The 21,507-nt window shown below is 33.0% G+C and overlaps 2 protein-coding genes and 1 long non-coding RNA gene across 4 annotated transcripts; 1 reads left to right on the top strand and 2 right to left on the bottom strand.

Moving 5' to 3' along the window:
* Positions 1–571: 571 nt before the first annotated feature.
* Positions 572–4,396, top strand: LOC140867277 (uncharacterized). The gene is made up of 5 exons (XR_012145099.1): positions 572–929; positions 1,820–1,904; positions 2,370–2,415; positions 3,125–3,204; positions 4,136–4,396. It is a non-coding gene; the product is annotated as an uncharacterized lncRNA (long non-coding RNA).
* Positions 4,397–7,478: 3,082 nt separating this feature from the next.
* Positions 7,479–15,999, bottom strand: LOC140860389 (methionine S-methyltransferase). Of its 2 annotated transcripts, none has more exons than XM_073263399.1 (12): positions 15,593–15,999; positions 14,419–14,612; positions 14,034–14,240; positions 13,789–13,884; positions 13,047–13,235; positions 12,788–12,976; positions 12,430–12,666; positions 11,717–11,851; positions 10,490–10,810; positions 9,916–10,095; positions 8,409–9,374; positions 7,479–7,960 (listed from the first exon to the last, which is right to left on the bottom strand). In XM_073263399.1, exons 1-12 carry the CDS (start codon positions 15,834–15,836, stop codon positions 7,661–7,663), a joined length of 3,258 nt encoding a protein of 1,085 aa, XP_073119500.1. In that variant the 5' UTR covers positions 15,837–15,999; the 3' UTR covers positions 7,479–7,660. The 2 variants fall into 2 exon arrangements, with proteins under 2 accessions (XP_073119500.1, XP_073119501.1); XM_073263400.1 differs by lacking the exon at positions 15,593–15,999 and adding an exon at positions 14,846–15,354.
* Positions 16,000–16,864: 865 nt separating this feature from the next.
* Positions 16,865–18,331, bottom strand: LOC140860553 (uncharacterized). The gene has a single exon (XM_073263558.1). The coding sequence runs from the start codon at positions 18,329–18,331 to the stop codon at positions 16,865–16,867; it is 1,467 nt and encodes a 488-aa protein (XP_073119659.1).
* Positions 18,332–21,507: the final 3,176 nt, after the last annotated feature.

Genomic DNA, 21,507 nt, shown 5'->3' with positions numbered 1-21,507 from the left:
ATTGTTGATACTTCTTTCCTCAATCCATGTTCTTGAAATTTTACTTGATATCTCAAAAGTTAGCTCAAGATGTATGTGTTGTATATTGTTCATCTTCATTTGGTTTTAGGCCCTTTTAATGGTGTATATAACATGCAATTATATATGTCTCAGGTTTTTTAATTTTGTGTTACTTTATTGACATTTATTTTCATTTCTTTCCATTTATTCTTCAAATTTCTTATTAATAACAACCTGGTATGTTTTGGAATTGGATTTGAGACTATGTTACTGGTTTCGGTCATGGATACAATATAATTCGGATTGAATATATCATAATGCATAAAGTTTGTCATCTTAATTTATAAGAAGCGCTTGACATGAAACATCTCTTACTATCTGTTATAACGACATAAAATCATTATATTGTGAGTCAATCGCTTCATCTATGATATCTATATTAGCAACAACTATGTTATTAAATCACATGTTATTCTTAAAATTAATGCACGAACGTCGCACATGCATCGCGTGTGCCTCGGTTGCTAGTATTTTATAAAAATCAGTCATAGAAACCGGCTTTGTAAGTATGGTATGGTTGGGAAGTTTGGTAGGACCAAAATACACCGGAAAAAATCATAACCATCACGTTGTTTCCAGAGATCGTGGGTATCATGGATAAACCCAACCATTACCACCGATTGGTTTTTTCCTCCATTAAACACAACCAGTTTTCTACCCTACGAATCTTAATTTTCCTCCATTCAACACAACCAGTTTCCTGCCCTACGAATCTTAATTGCAGTTGCAGACCTCACTGTTTCCTCATTCGTGTCAATATTTTTACCCCAAAGGAATTGGAAGTTCGAAGACCTCTGATTCGAGGGATTCATTTTTTACTCGAGAATTGAAGATATCGACATGTAGATAACAGAGTCGTCAATTCTAAGGTACCCAAACCATTTATTTGATTAATTTTAGTTATTTTAATTACATGTCTCGTGTTCTTTGGGTGGGCTTTGAGAGAAATCTATGTACTTTTTTCCATGCTAATTTGCTATTACCATTAGATCAACAGCAAACTGTTCGATAAAATGTGTGAAAGAGGAAGAATTTTTTTTTACTCTAACAGATAGAGTTTTTGTTTCTCATAATAACTACTCTCGTGATCCATGCCCCATGGAATTCTGCAGCACACTCAAGTTCCATCTACTTCAGCAAATATAAATGTATTACTCTGACAAAAAACAAAGAAATTGACAACTTCACTGACTGTATAATAGGTGTAGATTTAGGAAGCATAATGTTGCAATGCAGCGTGTACACATTCATGAGTTTTGAATTATTTAACTTTTGGATATTATATACAAATACTATTTATATCCGAGTAGTTCGTGAGTTTTCTTTTCTGATTTCATTCGGTGCGCTTCTAAATGTAATTTATCGTCCATTTTGTTGCAAAAACTTTTATACCATAATATAGGAATAAAAAACTCCAACCCTATCTAGATTTCGAGCCGAAGATTAATTAATTTTGAATATTAAAAGATAAGAGGAAACATGTTAAATATCTATTTTTTTAAGAGTTGCATATCTACTATTTGTAGTGTTTGGTTATACTTAATTTTTACGACATTGACTTTGATTCTACTGTCTATGGATTGGGTTTCAATCAAAGATAAATTCCTTCCTTCCTTCCTTCCTTCTTGCACTTCTTTTCTTTTCTGAAACTGAATTTCTACGTTAACTCACAATTTCACCCCATATATAACCTACTAGCTAACGAGCATCTTCAATTAACTTAATCAAAATATTTATGCCTGCGTATTTCTCCATATAGGATGGCTTAAAGAGGAGAGGCTTTAAGGAGACCAATCTCCTAAATGAAGGAGATGCTTTAAGGAGACCAATGTCTATTAAAACTGGTAAACTCGCAGTGTCATATTTCACATACTATTTGTTGCATTTTGAACTTTATTTCTGAATTTTGTGGGTGATCATATCACAATTATTTTTCATTGCAAACTCGGTAAACATATTTTTTCAATTTTAAATTTTCACTCCCTTGGTTTGTACACGTTATTTTTTTTTATTTCCCAATTACAAAATTGCTTATGCTTGACTACTGTTCAAAATCTCCTTGCTGCACAATATTACATGATCAGTTTGTTTGTTTGTTTGTTTTTATATATATATATAGAAAATTCAAATCAAACTGCATGAGTTTTTTTTTCCCCAGATTTCGTTCGATGTGCTTTCAAATGCAACTCAATACAATTTTTTACAAGAACTTTTATACCAAAATATTAGGAATCAAATTTCAAATGAAGGGATGAAACCACTTTGCTGAAAAAATCTGCATTCCTTCTAAAGCTTTGTTTTGGTTGTAGACCTTCAAAACGTGGAGAACTGAAGACAGGGATCAAACTTTATAAGGTACACAAAATCATATCGTATTCAAGCTTTCTAAAGCAATGCATGGAATGGTTTTTGTGAATATACCAATCAACTTGACTTTGATTCTGCATGGATTGGGGTTCAATCAAAGATAAATTCTATCATGCTCTTTGTTGCTTTTCTGAAACTGGCGTCGTGTATTGACTCACCACTTCATCCCAAAAATAAGCTACTGTATAACCATCACCTTCATTTCACTACATGGACCGAGATCTTTTCTCAAAGATTCAAGAGAACTTTTCTTAAAAAGTGTGTGTAATATATTTTGTGAACATGAATACACATAATATGATTTTATTTTAAAAATCTTTGGTTTATTTATTATATTATAAAATTCATGAGACAAAATGAAGTAAATTTATCTTTTAAAGATATTAAATTAATATGTTTATATCTTAATTACATCTTATAAGAATGAATTTGTTTTTATCTCTTTCTATTTTATTAATTGTGAGAACCTCTTAGAAAATAAATTGTTGCGTCTGTATGTGGCATCAAACCAACGAAACTGACAGCATGTAGTACGATCATTTTCATATAGTGTTATCAAAGGTATCTTATGATACATTTCCCTTTTATTTCTCTGTTTGATAGCTCCGAATGATGGGTGTTGAGTTGTTTTTATGTTTGAATGAAATTTCAGGCTGAGTTTCATGTAGTTTTATGCTTGATATTTTGTTTCTGATAGGAACTTTTCTTTTGGGGGAAGATGATTTTCTGGTCCTGGTCTCATCCCACCAGTCAAGAACAGGAGACATGCGTAAACAAGTAAAAAGATTATATCTTTTTTGAAAATTTGCACATTTTTTTCTCCGCAGTACAGTATCTCTGTCCTAAATTTTATGTATCATGCCTTTGTATCTGGTCTAGAATAAAAAAAATGATCATTTTCATATACTGTTATCAACATACGATTTTTTTTTTTGCTTCATGTGCAGTATCTTGCTGGAATTGAGAATGATTATCAGCCATTTTTTATTTTTATGTTTTGGTTGACCTGGTTTTCTCCCATTATGTGCTTTTCCAATTTCCTTCTTATCATTTTATTGGGTATGTTTTTTTTCTTAAAGACAAACCTTCTTTTGTCTCATCCACACACCCAGTTTTATGTTTTTTTATATACTCTTTAGTTCTATTCTTCTTATTTCTTTTTCTATGAGAGTTCTTTCTTTAAATTTTTTGAAATATTGTCAAAAAAAAGTTTGTTTAAAGTTGGATATTTCTTTTGGAAATTTACGAGGAACAGTAACAAAAAAATTTGCAATCAAAGCGATATATATATATATATATATATAAAACTATGTATATCTTTAAATTTCTTGACTGATTACCCAAAGTTGAATCTTGATTTCATAATTGATAAATACTTTAAATGTTATTTAGTTCATAATGAAATTATAATTACTTTGTCATTTGCCACGATTTTACTTTATTTACACATTTCAATGTTTTTTCTCTATTTTCTTTTTGTAGGTGTTTTAATTCCAAGTTTTCAAAAACTTTTGACTACGTGATTTAATATTGTCTTCTTCATAGTAGCATAAAATTTTATGTTTTCAAGTTTTTTTTTTTAATTAGTGAGAATTATATTTCATGAACATTTTTCTTGCAATTTTAATGCTGGTGCATGAGTATGTTAATCGTTTTCATCAATTATTTTCCCACAAATTTCAACATCATGACATTGGATTTTATGCAGTAGCCAGCAACGACACTTCGATCTCTATGATTACAACAAGTCCGCAAAAATAATAAATCTAAGATGGAGTCGAGGGAAGTTTAAGTTCAGAAATTGAAATGCAGGAATCTCTCGAAAGTGCAACTAAATAGATTGCTTATTTGAAAATGTATTTATTAGAATTGTATTTTAATTTTTTTTAGTTCAACACCTTTCTAAAAAGTACATGATGTGTATATATATATTTTAAATATTTTAGTTATCTTATTTGGCTACATTAAATTTATTTTGGGAACATGTATTAAGTTACAACTGAACGTGTTTGTCACATTTTTTTGTTGCACACGCGAAGCTTTTTGCTTGCTCAAAAAAATCAAACTTATCAAAGTTTTCAACTTTGTGGCGTTTGTCGATTGATTATCCTCGTGGGTTGTCAGAAACAGGTTTTTTGAAGGTCCCGTTGTGATCAATTGTTTTTTCTTCGTGATTATTTGTTGCTAGTTTCAAGTAAACTAGAGGTGAATAATCCAAAACCTTTACTTGTTTTCAAGATTGGGCAATTTTTTGATTTCTTTTGTTATTGGTTTGAGGGTACGATTTTAATATAGTCGTGTTTACCTTCCATACATTAAGAATTCATATCAGGGTAACACAAAAATATAATGTGTATTTAGGTCAAATCAAAATCTTGTAATATAAGGTAATAAATAAATAAGGGTAAATTTGTCAAGTAAGACCATTTATAATTAAGTTGGAGTGTTATTAATACTTTTTGGAATGTAAATAACACTCTCCATATCCTAATCCTAATATATATTAAGGCGGTTTCTTTTTCTTTTTTTTCTTTTTGGGAAACTAGGCGGTTTCCTTTCCTATATATTCACATACAAATATATCTATTATATCAGTTTTGATTCCACGCACCCTAGGGTGCGGGGATACACGTGCACACGTGTCCAAAACAACTCTGATTGCATTGAAATTTTTATGGTAGGGTTGTCTCGAAAATACAAATCCAACGATATATCATATGATACAAATTTCAATATCGGTGGTCGGAAATATGAAGATGACCGAAAATTAGATGAAATATGCAATATCCGGCCATCTTCACATTTCCGACCACCGATATTGAAATTTGTACCATATGATATATCGTTGGATTTGTATTTTCGAGACGATCCTACCGTAAAAAATTCAAGGCAATCGAAGTTGTTTTGAGCACAGGTATACGTGGATCCCCGCACCCTAGAGTGCGTGCGATCAAAACTGTCTATTATATTATAATTATAATTATCAACCATGGTGACATTTCTATATATAAAGAATCCACGTATCTGATCAAATCATCATTACTTTCAAATTTCAGTTGTCTCATGTTAAATTACATAGCACACGTACCATACTAATATCACATGATTTAGTTATAATCTGGATTAATAATTTTAAATTAGCACTTTAAGGTTCTGTTTGATTTGGATGATAGGATAAATAATATATAGATAAGTAATGTAATGTAATAAAAAATAAATAATAAATGATAGTGAATATAATAATTGATTTGATTGATAGATTGTAGTTTATTTGATTTGATTGGTTGAATTTTATATAAAAATACAAAATTATCATTTTGTCTTTTTAATAATAAATAAAAGATGAATAATATTATTTATAAGAGGTAATATAGTAATTTAAATTCGAGGATTTGATTGATGTAAGATAAATAATTAATGATTTGATTGATGTAAAATAAATAATTAATAGAAGGATAAATAATATGGCGAGAGAAACATATGATTAGATAAGATAAACTATACATTGATTAATAATAATCCTACCAAACGGAGCCTAAAATAACTCTTTACTATATCATTTAGGAAATTAGCATCGCGTTTTTACAATTTTGTTTGTTTCAATAATTTAAAAACAGTGTTATCGAGTTCCAGTAATATATATTTATTTTTATCATATTTTCATCAATATATTATAATTTCAATATATTATAATTTGAGTTGATAATCATTTATCATATTATAATTTTAAATAAATATAATATTTTTGAAATTAATCAATAAATAACATTGAAAATAAAATTTTGTACCTAATTGATTTTAATAATAGTAGTTGGACTTAAAAACAATTTAGGTTAATGATAAACTTGACTTTTTTAATTTGATCATGTACCAATTGAAGTTTTTTTTAATAATTCATGTATCAATTTGCCAATTTATCAATAGATATGTACTAAACTGAATTGTAGTCATACTCTTATAAAATTAAATTAAATAAGACTTAACCAAATTGATTGTTAATTAGTTAGTGAAGGAAGATGGTCAACTTTAATATATTTGATGGCTAAATAGATAGTCGATAGATTATACCTTTTGTATATTCCTTTTGTTTATTAAAATTTCGATGAGATGGTCTCATTGGTCAATTTTATGAGAATCTGATTCAATTTAACCCAAAAAAATATTATTTTTTCTTGAATAGATCTCTTGTACAAGGGTCTTACATATATATATATATTCGCGACTCGGCCTATACCTACGGACTACAGTTAAAATTAATATTTTTGACATAGTTCACTCAAGTCGGTATATATTACACAATATTTTTTCTTTACATAACCAACAAAAAATGATATTTTTATTTTTGAAAAATAACATTTTAAACACAAAAAATAATACTTTTCAGATATAGAATATTCTTCAATCAAATCAACGTATATTACACTATTCTATATTACTAATATATGTATAAGTCATCTCATCCTATCCTACGTTCTTTTCATCATATTATTTATACATATATTAACTATTTATTTTACATCAATCAAATCATTAATTATTTAACTCATATCAATCAAATCATTGAATTCAAATTACTATATTACCCCTTATAAATAATATAATTTTTATTTTATTTATTGTTAAAAGGACAAAATAATCATTTAACATTTTTATATAAATATTAATCAATCAAATCAAATAAACTATAATCTATCAATCAAATTCAATACTATTTTAACTATCATTTTTTATTTATTTTTTATTACATTATATTACTTATCTATATATTACTTATATCATACCTCAAACCAAATAGTGTCTTACAGTAAAAAATAAACAACACTTCGAATATAAAAAATTAAAACTTTCATGAGCCGAGTATCACTTAATTGACCCGTAAATAATCTAATGAGAGTTTTTGGTGTTTATCAATAGGGCTTGCAACGATGATAATTTTGAATCAAGAGCTGAGCGTGTTTAACTACAGTCTAGTTCGATTTTACAATTTGGTTCGGTTTCTACTTGCATGAAACAGAAATATTAATACACAAAGGAAAAAGAGTTGGTGAAAAAATTATCACAAAATGTGGCAAACTGTAAATAACATTCAGTTCTCCTCCTCAAATGCGTACTTTATTTCTCAACACATTTTGTTGTGCATACACAATCAATGACAACATCTTTCACAACAATCAAGTTGTGAAAAAACACAAATGATTTCTGAGGTGCGTAAGAATTTAACTTTCAGAATAGTTCAGTTACTTACTAAGCTTTTGAATTTAGTGATACAATCTAATGCACGCTGGAAATCACTGTCTGTCAAGCCGAATGTGAAGCGACAGTAACCAGGGATTCCAGTCCACGAAGCACTATTGATGCACAAACCACAGCTCTTGAGCATGACTTCCCTAATATTTGAGTCATCGAGCTTGGTTTCCTGAGTACTGGAAGAGTTGTTATTTTTTATAGTCTTGCCAAGATAGGCAGATGGATTTGCTACAATGGAGACACCACCTTGAGCTTCGAGAACATCCCAACCACAACTTTCGAGTGTCTGTCATGCCACAAATTACAAAATATGCATAAGAAAGTGTTGAGTATGCAGGTGAATGAAACTACACGTGGTGCAATTGCTTCGTGCTGAAAAGATATTCATGTGTGTGTTTTGATGGGATAAAAAGACGGTATATTCAGAGATAAACCAAATTTTGATTACAATTTTGAATTAGGGGTATAATATAATACCAAACACCAACCATCAAGTTATGGCTGATAGAAATAATATTTTAAATCCTAAAATAGCTCAAACATTTGTGCTTCGACTGTATGCCAAATATGTGACCTCAACTCTATCATCAGTTATGTGTGTGTATAAATGTATATATTTTCTGCAAGTATGATATGTAAATATGAAGATACTTCGAAAACTATTATCCCTACTTGATCATGTCTTCCAAAAGTCACACCAAGTGATAAGTATTGATATCGACAATATATTATACCTGCTTCAATTGTTTATATCTACTTCCCAGAATTTCAGTCTGCTCTGCAATGGCATTCAGCAGATCACCCGTCTTCTGTTCCTGAAGATCCAACAATTTCTTCACTGTATATTTGATGGTGCCGTGAGGTTTGCTTAATCCTGCAAAGCTATGGAATGTATCCACAACAGATTGCTGATTTATAAGAAGAAATCCAAACTTAAGCCCACTACTAAGCATCTTAAAAAATAATCCTCCAAGTAGTGATACACAAAATGTTGGATTGGTAGAGGAAAGTTTCTCCAGAGTAACTCTCAGATTCCAGCCATCTACACCCTTGGAGTTAAATTCAACCCCTGAGAATGAAGTATCTAGTATAACCCTTGCTCCAAACTTAGCACAAATGGTTAACAGAATATTTATCTCTTTGTTACTGTAAACCGATCCGGTGGGATTGACTATTGGACCAGAAATGTAGATCCATGGTTTATTTACAGTCTTCAAAACGTCCGTAAGAGTCTTTTCTGTCATTTTGAAACCTACTTCTGAATTTGTAGGAATATTTACAATTTCAGCATTCAAAAATTTAGCCGCAGATACATAATTTCCATTAGTACCAGCAGGGAAGCACAGTGAACCGCCCTCATGAACACAGCAGAGCACCCACTTACAGAAAAGTGCCACTGGGCTGTCTGCATATATAAATTCTGTGTTGCTATTGGATGGGAAGCCATAATTACTGCTAATTAATTCTCTTAAGCCACGAGCAACATCAATTTCGGGTTCTGTTATGTTCTGTCTGGCGAAACTCTCGAAGATGGCAGCCTTTACAGGTGTTATTATGGGCAAAAAACTTTGATCGATATCCATGTGGACCAGGATAGAATTTTCAAGTTCATCTACTGCCAACTCGGCCTGATCAAGTACTGAGATAGTGGAACTGGAAAAGTCATTGACCTTAGAAGCTGTAGTCTGGTTGGCATTTCGCTGCATCAGAGTAAAGAATCAAGCAAACAGTTATAAAGCAGATTTTTATAATGAATTCGACCTGAATATCTATGGAAATAACTTTCTCATCAGCAATTAAAATGCTTGATCACATCATAGAAACTGAAATTGGGACCCAAATTTTTGAACGTCTCAAAAATATCTCAGTCGGGAACAAAGAAGTACGAAGAAGAGTTGAATTTCTCTGGGTGTACAACAGAAAACCTTGGGAGTGTTGGATTATGAAGTCATGATCTCTAGGAAGGCATGAACCATAAAACCATAAAGATATTTGTTTGAAGTTGTAAAGCATTACAGATCTAGAATCTAGATAAAATGCAGAGAGGAAATTGAATATAAAATCATATTTTTGGTCTTCAATTTAGCTTCAAATAGTAATGTTTGACAATTTCATGAGCGTTAAATGGTTTGAAAGGATCTTAATCATCACTTGAGATACAATAGCAGATAAGTTTGATAATAAACAAGACTGCTCATGACCTCTCGATGGCATAATAGACGAATAAGTTGACCGCCTAACCTGAGCAGGTGGGTGTCGATCAGCAAGTTGAAAAGACAGAAGCTCATGGAAAAGACAACCATAGTAGTACTGACTGACTATGGCTGTACTTCCTTGTAAAAGTTCCACAGTCTTGCATAGTGCTTTAAACATTGTCTCTTCTTCTGTTATCACAAAGGCCACCTCCAAATCTGAATAAACCTAGCAAGAAGAGCAAAATGTTAGGGAGCTTAAAATTCGGGTTAGAATAAAAGAGATTTAGAAATCATTCCAAAGAGCTTAGTGTAATGCATAACTAGAGAGGGCTTTCATGGAAAAATATTGTTCTCCCCACAACAAAAGAAGCCCCTTTTTTAAAAAAAAAAAATTGTTTGGAAGGGCTTAACTTTTACAAAAATGCTTAAAGCGATTAAAATTCAATAGCCAAAATGTGATATAAAGGCCTGTGCATCAACTTATGTTTTCATGATAATAAACAAATTGCTATTCTATTACGTTTTAACAGAGAATTACTTTTATCCTTTTCAAGAAAACACTAAGTTAATACTTTTACATCTAGACTAGACTATCTGATGTTACAAAATTAAATACACACCTTATTTTTCAGTAAGCCGCAGACAATTGCTGCATGTGATGGAAGAGGAGTTCCAGCGAGATATTTCAGTACTCCATTGGAAGTGGGAAGACTAGATAACTCAAAATGCTCTGACATATCTAAAAACAAACGACATCCAATTTCTTTGGTGATATCTAAAAGAAGCTCAAATGCAGAAGTCGTAACTGACTCAAATTGAGCTATCCCAGTGATGACCACCTCTGGCTTCAATTTTTTTATCATCTCTACCATCAAATCTGACTGGCGAGGTGCTTCAATGACTGTGATTTCTTCCTCGACATTTCTTCCAGTTTTTGTCCTCTACAAAAAAGTATAAAATATCAGAGTATAGTACCTTCTTTCACTAGGCAACACATGAAATGCTCACATATGTGCTTAAAACATCCTGAACAACATCTAGAATGAGTTCATGAAATCGCCAATCATGCTGTCTGTTTAAGCATCCCCAGGTATTTTTCTATCTATATTTAAATATATATACCAGAAGAGAAAAATTCTGTCTCACAATTCAACATATTGGAATTGTCTCAAAGCAGTATAAACAAAATATGCAATAGTGGTCCACAAGAAATCAAAACAACCTTTTAACAAAGAGAGATGGTGAATAAACTGGTTCAGAACTTAAATTTAGACACAGCACTACTCTGACCATAACTAAATGTATATCGAAGTAGCATCTATATCTTGGCGAATGGCGAGTAGCATGAGAAAGTATGATCAGGTGCCCATATAATAAAATTAAAAATATCTAAGTCATGTGTGGAGAAATTTAATATTAAAGCATAAAATGACAAGATACACAGCAAAAATAAATTGTTAAGAACACAATATGAGAGCCGCCGATGACAAAATTAGGTGGTCAACATTTTTAAATGAGAAAATATTCTGCACAGGAAATAAAACAAATGAGTGTGTCATTCAGTAGACATGGTCATGCATATCAGCAATACATGCCTAGAAAATCTTCACAAACCTTTATTCTTCATGAATATGAGACAGCAATCAGGAACCACTTCTCTTCAAGGGCTAGTATGTACTATTTTCCTAACTCCCTTAACTGATGCATTAACATACTTCAAAGGACCAATCATACATGGCCCCCCTCTCAGAATGAAACAATGCTGACTTATATATTGTGTTTATTGCTAATTGCACACCATAATCAGAACTAACATAATTGCACGAATGACTTCAGAATAACCATACCTCAATATTTAGGGATGCTAACCACTGCCTGGGTAAATGTCGCGATAATTGTTCGTCAACAATGGCTAGGCGGGGGGACAACAATCGAAGAGCACTTTCAATTGCCACAATCCTCGATGGAAATACAACAACATTCTAGTCCAAAAAAAAAAGCAGGCAAAGAATGCCACGTCAGATATTTATATTGTTTTGTGATAAACCACCTCAATTTTCATAAGAACATCCAAGTAGAAATGCCATTCAGAAGATAGTATATCAATGTCAAAAGACTTTTTATCCATAAAGACCTTAAAGCCATATATGCAGAAGAGTTGTGTAAGAAACCTAAAATTGAGGTAAGAGCATTTAAAGCTATGTTTGGTGTAATCAGTCCAAGGGCTTAAATTTTTTACAGAAGATTATACGACACATTGAGAAACTACACAAAAAGGCATGAATTAGAGTACCCCCATTTACAAAGAGATATGATCTTTGACCACTTCAAATAAGGTACAGGTGCTTGTTCTGTTTGACAACAAATATCGCATTTTCCGTTCATAAGTAATGAGCGGTAATGTGGAATTGACTATACAAGTAAAAGGAAGTTTGGTAAGAACTTTTTTCACACAAGGCTTACAGAAAAAATAGGTAAATAGCCGTAAAGATGGTGATTGAATTTAGGTTATTTCAATCACAGTCAATAAGAACATCAATTGTAATTGACAGTCACTTACATCTGCAGTAAGTGGTACGTGATGGTATGTTCTCATGAATCCAGCAATAAGACTACGAAATCGTCTGCTTCCAGCTGGTGATTCATAAGGAAAAAAAGAAATCTCTTTGAGAACATTAGCAAGATGAGCTAGGAATGGTATCTTCTCATCTGCAACAGAATCATCTTCAAAGGACAAATCCAAAGAGCTGCTGATATCTTTGAATCCATTTCTCAGAAACTCGAAAATTTTTTTTACCTGTCAGAGAAACAGAATGGCTGTCCTTCACTTTCTTAGTATCTTTACCAAATTGCACCATATGTGCACCATATGACTGTGGTGAGTTTCAAGATGTATCTAAACATATAAATTTTCATACCTGATTAGGTTGTCGGAGTTGACAACTATATACAGATAAAGCATGAGATATACGACCCCCAGCTTTGGCATAGGCCCATGCAGTGCGGGCACAAATAGGTTGGTCTCCACCAAGCCCCATGAAGAACTCAAATCGGTGTGGACTATTCTTTTCAATTTCAACTAGTGCTGAAATATCTGTATCAGCAGCCTGCAACACTAGATCTTCAAAATGTGTTTATTTCATGGATATAGGTATTGGATTAAAGTTATTTTATCACCTGAATAACTTTAGTTTGCCAAGGCTTGTTAACACAAAGGCCACGACGCTCAAACAAACGCTTACATACAGCTTGTCCTGGTCGACCTCCCATATTAAATATCATAATCCCAAGAGGTTTTATAACAGATATTCCTTCTTCAACAGCTCTTGCAATAAGCCCTAAGCCAAACTGGTCCTCCACAAAGCCCTGAAGACAACAAAGAATAGCTCAAGAAACCAGTGAGGTATTTGACATTGAGCACAGTGGATTGAGCATATTTTGAATGGAATGAACAGCTCTGCGAATGTGAGGAACCGGATCTAGAATGAAATGATGGCATATGAGACTACACGTAGTTCCAACATTAAAAGCAAACTGAAATATAAGACAGATAAGCATTGCAAAGATGTAGGTCAAGCGACCACAAATAATTTTAAACTGCAAATAAAATAACCTGACTGAGCTGATCTAGTTGAGAATTGGATTTGTGAATGTTTTCAAAAGGCAATTAAGAAAAAGTTCGACATATTTCAAGGGGCGAAAAAATCCCATGTTTTTGAATGAGTACTCAACATTGACAGAGTTCAGAACTTCAGATACATTACTTAAGCTGTGTTAATGACACATTCATGTATAAACAAAACAATCACAATCGCAATACAACAACATACTCCATCACGAAGCATTAAGATTCTAGTTAGTGAAACAAACCCAAGTATACTGTGCAATAAGAATGAAAAAGTTTGCACAGGACACCAACCTGGAGGGCACAATAGTTGCTCAGGGAATGTAAGAATTCTTCGCTTGCATTTTCTGTAATCATCTTGGACATGGCATCAGGATTAGGGTTAAGAATCTGCATGGTAAACAATTTTGGAAGAATCCTTCAATCACCAGAATAAAATCGAAAAAAGCATAAATTTGTCAATACTTTGCAGACATGGAAAGCTTATCAATTTCCCAAAAGTTGCATGAAGGATTTCATTCATAAATCTATGAGAATACCTGAGGTATGCATCCAATGATTCGCTCTAGTTCTATGTGATTCTCTCTGCAGTAAGATAGCAGATCAGATTCATAAAATTCGACCCGGTCAAGCAAAGTTTTTTTCTCCGCGTCATAAATGGGTAGACCATTGTCATCCAAAGCATTCAAATACAGATTTATCCAAGAGATTTTAACTGCTCTTGGATTTATATCAAGTCCATACACCTGCAAAATGAAATTCGAGTCCATTAAGAAACCTCAGTAGACATTTATAAAGTCTCCAGTAAAATGAGTGGAACACAATAAAAGGTATATCATCTCTGGAGATGGGATGCATGAAAACTTTAACAAAATTAAATGAAATGCACAACCACAAAACTATAAGGATTAAATAATTCCAGACCTTTACAGGCAACCATTTCTCAGCAACTGCAATGGATATCCATCCATTTCCACAACCAAGCTCAGCTAATGTCTTGTCCTTAAAAGTTGATTCCGGATGCCTGTTCAGTCCCTCGTAGAAAGTGAAGGACCAATCCTCAGGAACAAAAATGCTTGGTATAACCATCATCTTAAGTTTCTTTCTCTTATGAAAACCTGTAATAAAGTATACGCAAATGTAAATGCAACTAGAGGTTCTGCAAATAGTAAAAACTGTCACAAAAACATATCAATCTGCTATAAAATGAACTTTGACAACATAAAAGGAAACCTATAAAGGTCAGATACATATGGACAGAGCAATAAAAGTTGGCAATTGAACTCGTTCGAATCAATCCAAGATGTTGATTGATTGTCGCATACACATACTAAGGCTACTGATAAATCACCTAATAGTGAAACTAAACCATAAATCCACTTGTAGCTGCATTCTCTGAATCCATTACTCGAAGTAAGCCTAAGCCGAACTCAATCAACTTATGTACTCCTTGTAAGGCTTCAACACTCTCTTCTTTCATTTGTTCAAACAAATATAAAAAGAACAAATGATCGCTCAAAACGTAATTGTAGGGATAATTTTTTTTTTCTTTTCATTTTTTGCCTGAAATAATTTTTGTTTAGTTAAATTCTATCCCTAAAAATAATATTTTAAAACTTTCAATAACTTTATTATCCAATAATTTCTTACTCAAAAATTTTATTTCTTAGCCAAAAAAAACACCAATCATTCATTTTATTCCACGAAAATATTGCAAAAAACATCATAAAGTCTTTCCCAGAAACTCCAAAACGAAACCAAATAGCGGAAAAGCATTTCGTCAGAAGATCACTTGATCACCGACGTTTTATACACTGTCCTACTGTTTATAATAAAAATCCAAAATAAAACTATGAATCAGAAGACAAATCAAAGGTCAACGTCGTGAAATTTTACAAAAAAAAAAAAAAAATCATACATTCTGCTCGCTTTTTTCCTAAAGTATGCACTTTCTACTGTCTTCGTTATTAGACATAAAACCCAAAAACAAATACCGTAAAACCATCCAAAATTCTGTGAAACAAATATTTTCATCGAATCACCGTAAACAAACAGAATCATCCAATAAGCAATTGAAATGCGGGAAAAGGTGGTTGACCTTCATAGTGATCGAGGTAGATGTCTTGAATTTGGAAATGGTAAGTTTGAAGGCAACTGTGAGAGGCTCCGTCGGATGCGAACCGTTTCTGAAGATCCGACAGGAAGATCCGAGCATTGGTTCGGGTGATGGGGTCCTCCAGTCTGTCCAAGAGTGATCGTAGTGCACTGTATGCGGAGTCACCGGACCGTTGGCACTGCTTCAGAAACTCTTCCACGGATTCACACACACCGGCACCAGCCATTTTCGTCTTTTGTGAGTCAGAGAATTGAAGACGAAGAAGGAGGTGTATATATAATGTGAGCAGAGAACAAAAGAGGATATAATATAATACATGTGATGGAAATTTTCATAAAACCGGCACTAAAACACAGTTGAGTCTCAGTGTGGGAGCCAGAGGGACCTCATATTTTCTAAACCAGTAACCATTACATTACAAAATAAAAAGTTTCATTCCATGAGCATGATATTATAAATAACATGACTTTTATTAGATATAAAATATAGATAAAATATCTTTCTTAAAATAATACTCCCTCCTCCGTCCCATATATAATATTTTGTTTTTCTTTATCATATGTCCCAAATATATAGGCATATACTATATTTAGCAAGCTTTTATTACTCTATTTTACTATTATACCCTTATTTAATTTGAGCTTTTTGCTATTAACTAGTTTTTGGAAAATACATAAACATGTTATTAATTGTATTCTTTATATCTTGGAAAATGTGTAAAAAAAATAGACATTCATCTTCCGCTCAACAAATCTGGTATACATTTAACCATCCGCATCTCCTACATCCTAATTCATCTTGTGAACAATCGGCCATGAGTGAAGATTTTGGAAAAAACTCAAACTCCATCGGTTTTGCAAAAAGTGAATGCGCAAGTAATATAGACAATCTTGGCTCAACAAAAGGTGCGAGACAATTGCTTGATTTGAATGTCCCACCAAGATACGATGGCTATATTTCCACTTCTCAAGAGTATGAACGTACGATATCTCGGATGTTAAATATTTATTTGCCAAAATGTCATGAGAGCAAAGGTTCTGCAATGGCTTCTCGGAAAAAAATGGAGTAAGCAGATTCTTAGATGATTGGTTTTTGGATTGTATTAGCATTTTTGTATTTAAAATTGCAATATGTACATATGATTATGGAAATATCGAGATCTGTGGCCATGGTTTTTTTTATTTTTTTGTGTATTTTATAATATTCCAATGAATAACATATTCATATTAAATTGAGTCACAGATGATTTTATAATCAATTAAGATATGTCTTTGCCATTTCTAAGATTTCATATTCAAACTCAATACATTTTGGCAGTTCTCCCATCCTAATCAGTTTCTGTTTGTTCATATGTGGAATCTTGTACTGATTACCACCCAAATTCTTCATCACCTCAACCATACATGATTGCAACGACAAAAATACATTATTCAAATCTTTGGGAGGAAATGTATTGAAAGCACTCTCCACTGCTATAATAAATTCTTCGACGGTTGACGGAGCTTCTTGATGTTGAAGCGAGTCAATGGCTCTAAAGAAATCGAGATCCAAAACATTCAAATCAGGACTATTCGGAGGTTGACAACGTAAACGAATATCGAATCCATCTTTTTTTGTCTCCTCTACAAACTCGACATAATTAACATCCAAATGTGGCTTTGCATTGTCTTGTTGAATAAAGATGGTCCTAGAACTTGAGCGTGGCCATTTTTCCTTGATTGAAAGCAACAACTTATGAAGGATATATGATTGAATGACATCTTTAGTTATCGATGCGATCGGCTTCGTCTCCAAAATCCCTGCTGCACAGTTTTTACTTCTCCTCTTGGCAGGTTCATGAGACACAAATGGCCATATTCCAATTTTCCCATTGAATTCGTCGCCTGTAGTCTCATCAAATGGAGGACGAGCAACATCAGCTAAAAACATTATATTTGTAATAAAACTTTTACTTTTGCATGTGCGGAAGGGCTCGATCTCATCTGCGTGGAGATAATACTTTTCACATGTTTTCGTCAAATAAAACCACTTTTCATCAATATGAATGTGATCGTGCATGTTAATAAAAATAGGTCTACTAGTAATTGTACTTTCCTGATCAACCATTGACAAGCAGAACTCCAACCTTGCCCTTCTGTTGTCATCTGACAAACATGGTTTAACTGGATTTGAATGTGGCCGAATATTTCCGTCTTTTATTCTCCTATGCACGGTCGTTTTTGACAAATTCAAAGCTTTTGATAAGGATCTTATATTTGTCCGACGACGAAACGGGATGTTCTTCATTTGTTCAAAATCAATCTCAATTCTCTTCCGATGTCTTCTGTTCAAGAGCTTATTAGGGAAAAGTGGCACACCTCTGTTCATAGTAGATTTTCCTTCCCGCCAAATTCTAGAAACTGATCTAATAGATATAGAGAAGGCATTGGCAACTTTCGAGAGTACTCCTCGTGGTAGCTTCCCATTGTTTGGATGTTGAATGAGAAGCATTTCAAAAATTGCAACTTTCTCGGCGTTGCTAAAATTTTTCTTCTTTTTTCGAGGTTGATTCAAAAGGTTGGACTCTACGTTGCCATTGAAAAGAATGTCATCTTCTTCTGGTAATTGATTCAAATCAATCGGAATATTTTGTGAAGAATGAACATGGTTATTTTCAGATGAGGTAACCTCTTCTATCGAGGCATTCAAATCATTGGAAGGAAATTGTGGTTCAATGTTCATTTTTTTTGTTGAACTTGTGATTATCAAACTAGTATTTCAATTTATATTGTCCATTAAAAATTCAAAAACAGTTTTGGCGAGAAAATAAGGCGCATATCTAATTAAGTTGAAAATTTTAAGAATTCGAATGATCATTCAAATTTGGCAGATTTAAAAATTCATGCATGAAATCAAATTTAATGGCTAATGCAATTGAAATTTTTAAGAATCCGAAAGAGTAAGTTAGTTAATTTGGAATTAATTCAAATGGTTTTGGAACTAATGAGAGTGGAAAATAGAGAACTTTAATTTTATATTGTTATCATTAAATAGGGGTAAATCTGAAAACTTATGTGTATATTTGATATTTTCAAAGTTTTTCTTAATATGTGTGAAAATCCAAAGATGACAATGTATATGGGACGGAGGGAGTATGTCATAAGTAAATATTAGTATAGTGGAGACTATCTAAACAAAATATGGCATTCATGTTTGGCATCAGTGGATACTCACTTGGTGCTTTTCAATATTTGAAAGTGAAAATATTGCTTTGGTTTGCATAATCAATTTTTTTAACAAATTTTTCTTGATCGATATATAGTCAATTCATTTAGTCTTTTTTTTTTTGTTAACATAATTTATCGGATATTAGTTTCGAGCAATTTCAACTTAAAGAAACTCCTTTCGACAGATACAACTTTTGATGGATCAAAAAAATTATGCAATTGGGTGTCGAAAAAATCGTCTGAAAGGGAAATAGACAGAAAAATATAGCGATATCGAGCTTGATCGTCATATAATAGTGAAGGGTTTGTTTTTTTGGCGGAATCGATTCTTGTTGAAAGTTTATGTGTGAGATTAAAAAAAATATGACGGACGGTGGCACTCAAGCTTTTGTCATACGTCAGTGGCCACTACCTATTAATTATTATTTATGAGATGAACTCATGTATTAAGTATGTTATACTACCACTTAACTCATATTTTATACTACATGTTTAAATCTGGTGGGAGTGGGTTGGGTTTTGTCAGGTTAAGATAGTTTTGTTAGGTATCCGACATATTGAGCAGGGGAAAATCATACCCGATTTTTACCCGACAAGAACGGGTACCTGATTACTTTTTTTAATGAAATTATAGTGGTTTTACCCGAATCACTTACTAATTTAATCTCTTAGACATGAAATTAATAAAACTTAATCAGAGCAATAAAGCGACAAAAACAAAAATCGAGTATACAACGCAAACCGACAGAATAAAACCGGCACTAAAACACAAACAAAAGTTATACAACCAAATCGAAAAACTCACTGTATTTGAACTCAACAGAAAACAGAACAAAACCTCCAAGTAGTCACTGGCCCTGTACCTAACCCTGTTTCGATCCTTCTGCCTCGTCCAACCTACGATATGCCCTGTCAAATGGAGTGTCCAAGAATAAAACCAAGGACGTGTATGAGTATATAAATTGATATGATGCATGCAAAATAATGTGATTGGATAACTAATCAACTATCAGATCTTGCTCAGACTAGGTGCCAATGAGTGCGTAGCACCATCTGGAAATCCGACCGCAGGGTAGCTCACACACTCGTCTAGATCATCGTAGCCTCGATCTCCGTCATCACGGTAGTTCCCAATGTCAAACCATATACAAAAGTGTATGGCTAAGCGACCTATTCAAAAGGATATCTCGAAGGAGATACGGCTCAACATGAATATGAACATGCAGAATATATATATATATATATATATATATATATATATATATATATATATATATATATATATAAAGCAGTAAAACATGTATCATGTCACATAATATACAACATATAAGCATGCATACTCACTGAAATCTTAGTACTAACGTACCTCTATCCAATAGGTCGAGTACTATTAGGATTTAGGATCCAAGCCAATAGTCAAGTGATTACTGTATTACTATTAATGATCTAAAAGTCATAATTAAGCTAATAGATATTTTTATTATCTAATAGGGATCTCTAACTATACATGAGTCCGCAATAGGCCCTTTGATGTCGAAGGCTCCCACTCTTGGGCACGAGTCTGCTGCATGCTATCTCGAAAACATCTCGCTATCGCATGGTTCTCGAAAGAACGGCTAAATCTCTCAATATATACTAAAAGGAAGACGGAACACTCAAATGTGCAGCTCAAAAGTGAGCTTCTAATGACCTATTTATAAGCGGAGTTCCGAAACTTCGATCCCCAATTCAGATGTTCCAAACCTTGCATGGATGTCAAATGCTGACTTGGGAAGCTCCTATCTCACTCTTCGGATGTTCCAATCGCATGCATGCAATGATGTGTCAAAAGAGTCTTGACACCTAAGTGGACTGCTAAGTTCAGACCTTCCGAACCATAGATCAGTGCTTCCAATCTTCCATGTGTTTGTGCAATGTTGACACCTCACAATTTGCATGGCTTAACTATTGATCGGACCTTCTGATCTATGTTCAGATCTTTCAAACTCGTCATCTGCATACGAACTTCCTACTGCTCAGTTCGGTGCTTCCAAAAAACACTTCGGACCTTCTGAACTCCTCGACGGATCCGAAGCTTATATTCCCAGTTCTGAACTTGATTAAACACCCGATTTTCTTACACAACAATCCCTTATTCATGTTTAAATTTTTATTGATTTAAAATGGTGTCCGGGTTAATAAAATATTAATATTTTTTTATCAAATATTGTTATAATTTACAATTAACTATTTTTAAATTTAAATTTTTTATTGAGATATGAAATTTAGATTTCGTCTGGACAAATATTGTAGTGACCCGAGTACCATTTTAAGTCAATTAAATATTAAACATGATTAAGAGGTTACTATTTAAGAAAATCAAGTATTTAATCAAGTTCAGAATATGAGTATAAGCTTCAAAATCAACCGAAGAGTTCGAAAGATCTGAAGTACAGTTCGGAAGTACCGAACTGATTAGTGTGTAGTTCGAAAGCAGAGGGTGAGTTCGAAACATCAGAACTGAGATCGGTCCTTCTGAAGTGAGTTAGGCCATGCACACAATGAGGTGTCAAAAGTGCAGTGACACGTGGAAGATTGGAGCTTCTGAAGGTGGGATCGGAGCCTTTGAAGACAACTGTTCTTAGGTGTCAAGACACAGATAACACGTCACTGCATGTGATCGGAACGCCCGAAGTACTGATCAGAGCTTCC

Source organism: Henckelia pumila, chromosome 4 (assembly GCF_033568475.1).
Source record: "Henckelia pumila isolate YLH828 chromosome 4, ASM3356847v2, whole genome shotgun sequence".
Taxonomy (NCBI): Eukaryota; Viridiplantae; Streptophyta; class Magnoliopsida; order Lamiales; family Gesneriaceae; genus Henckelia; species Henckelia pumila.
The sequence above is the reverse complement of the archived record's forward strand: the minus strand, read 5'-3'. Positions and strand labels throughout refer to the sequence as shown.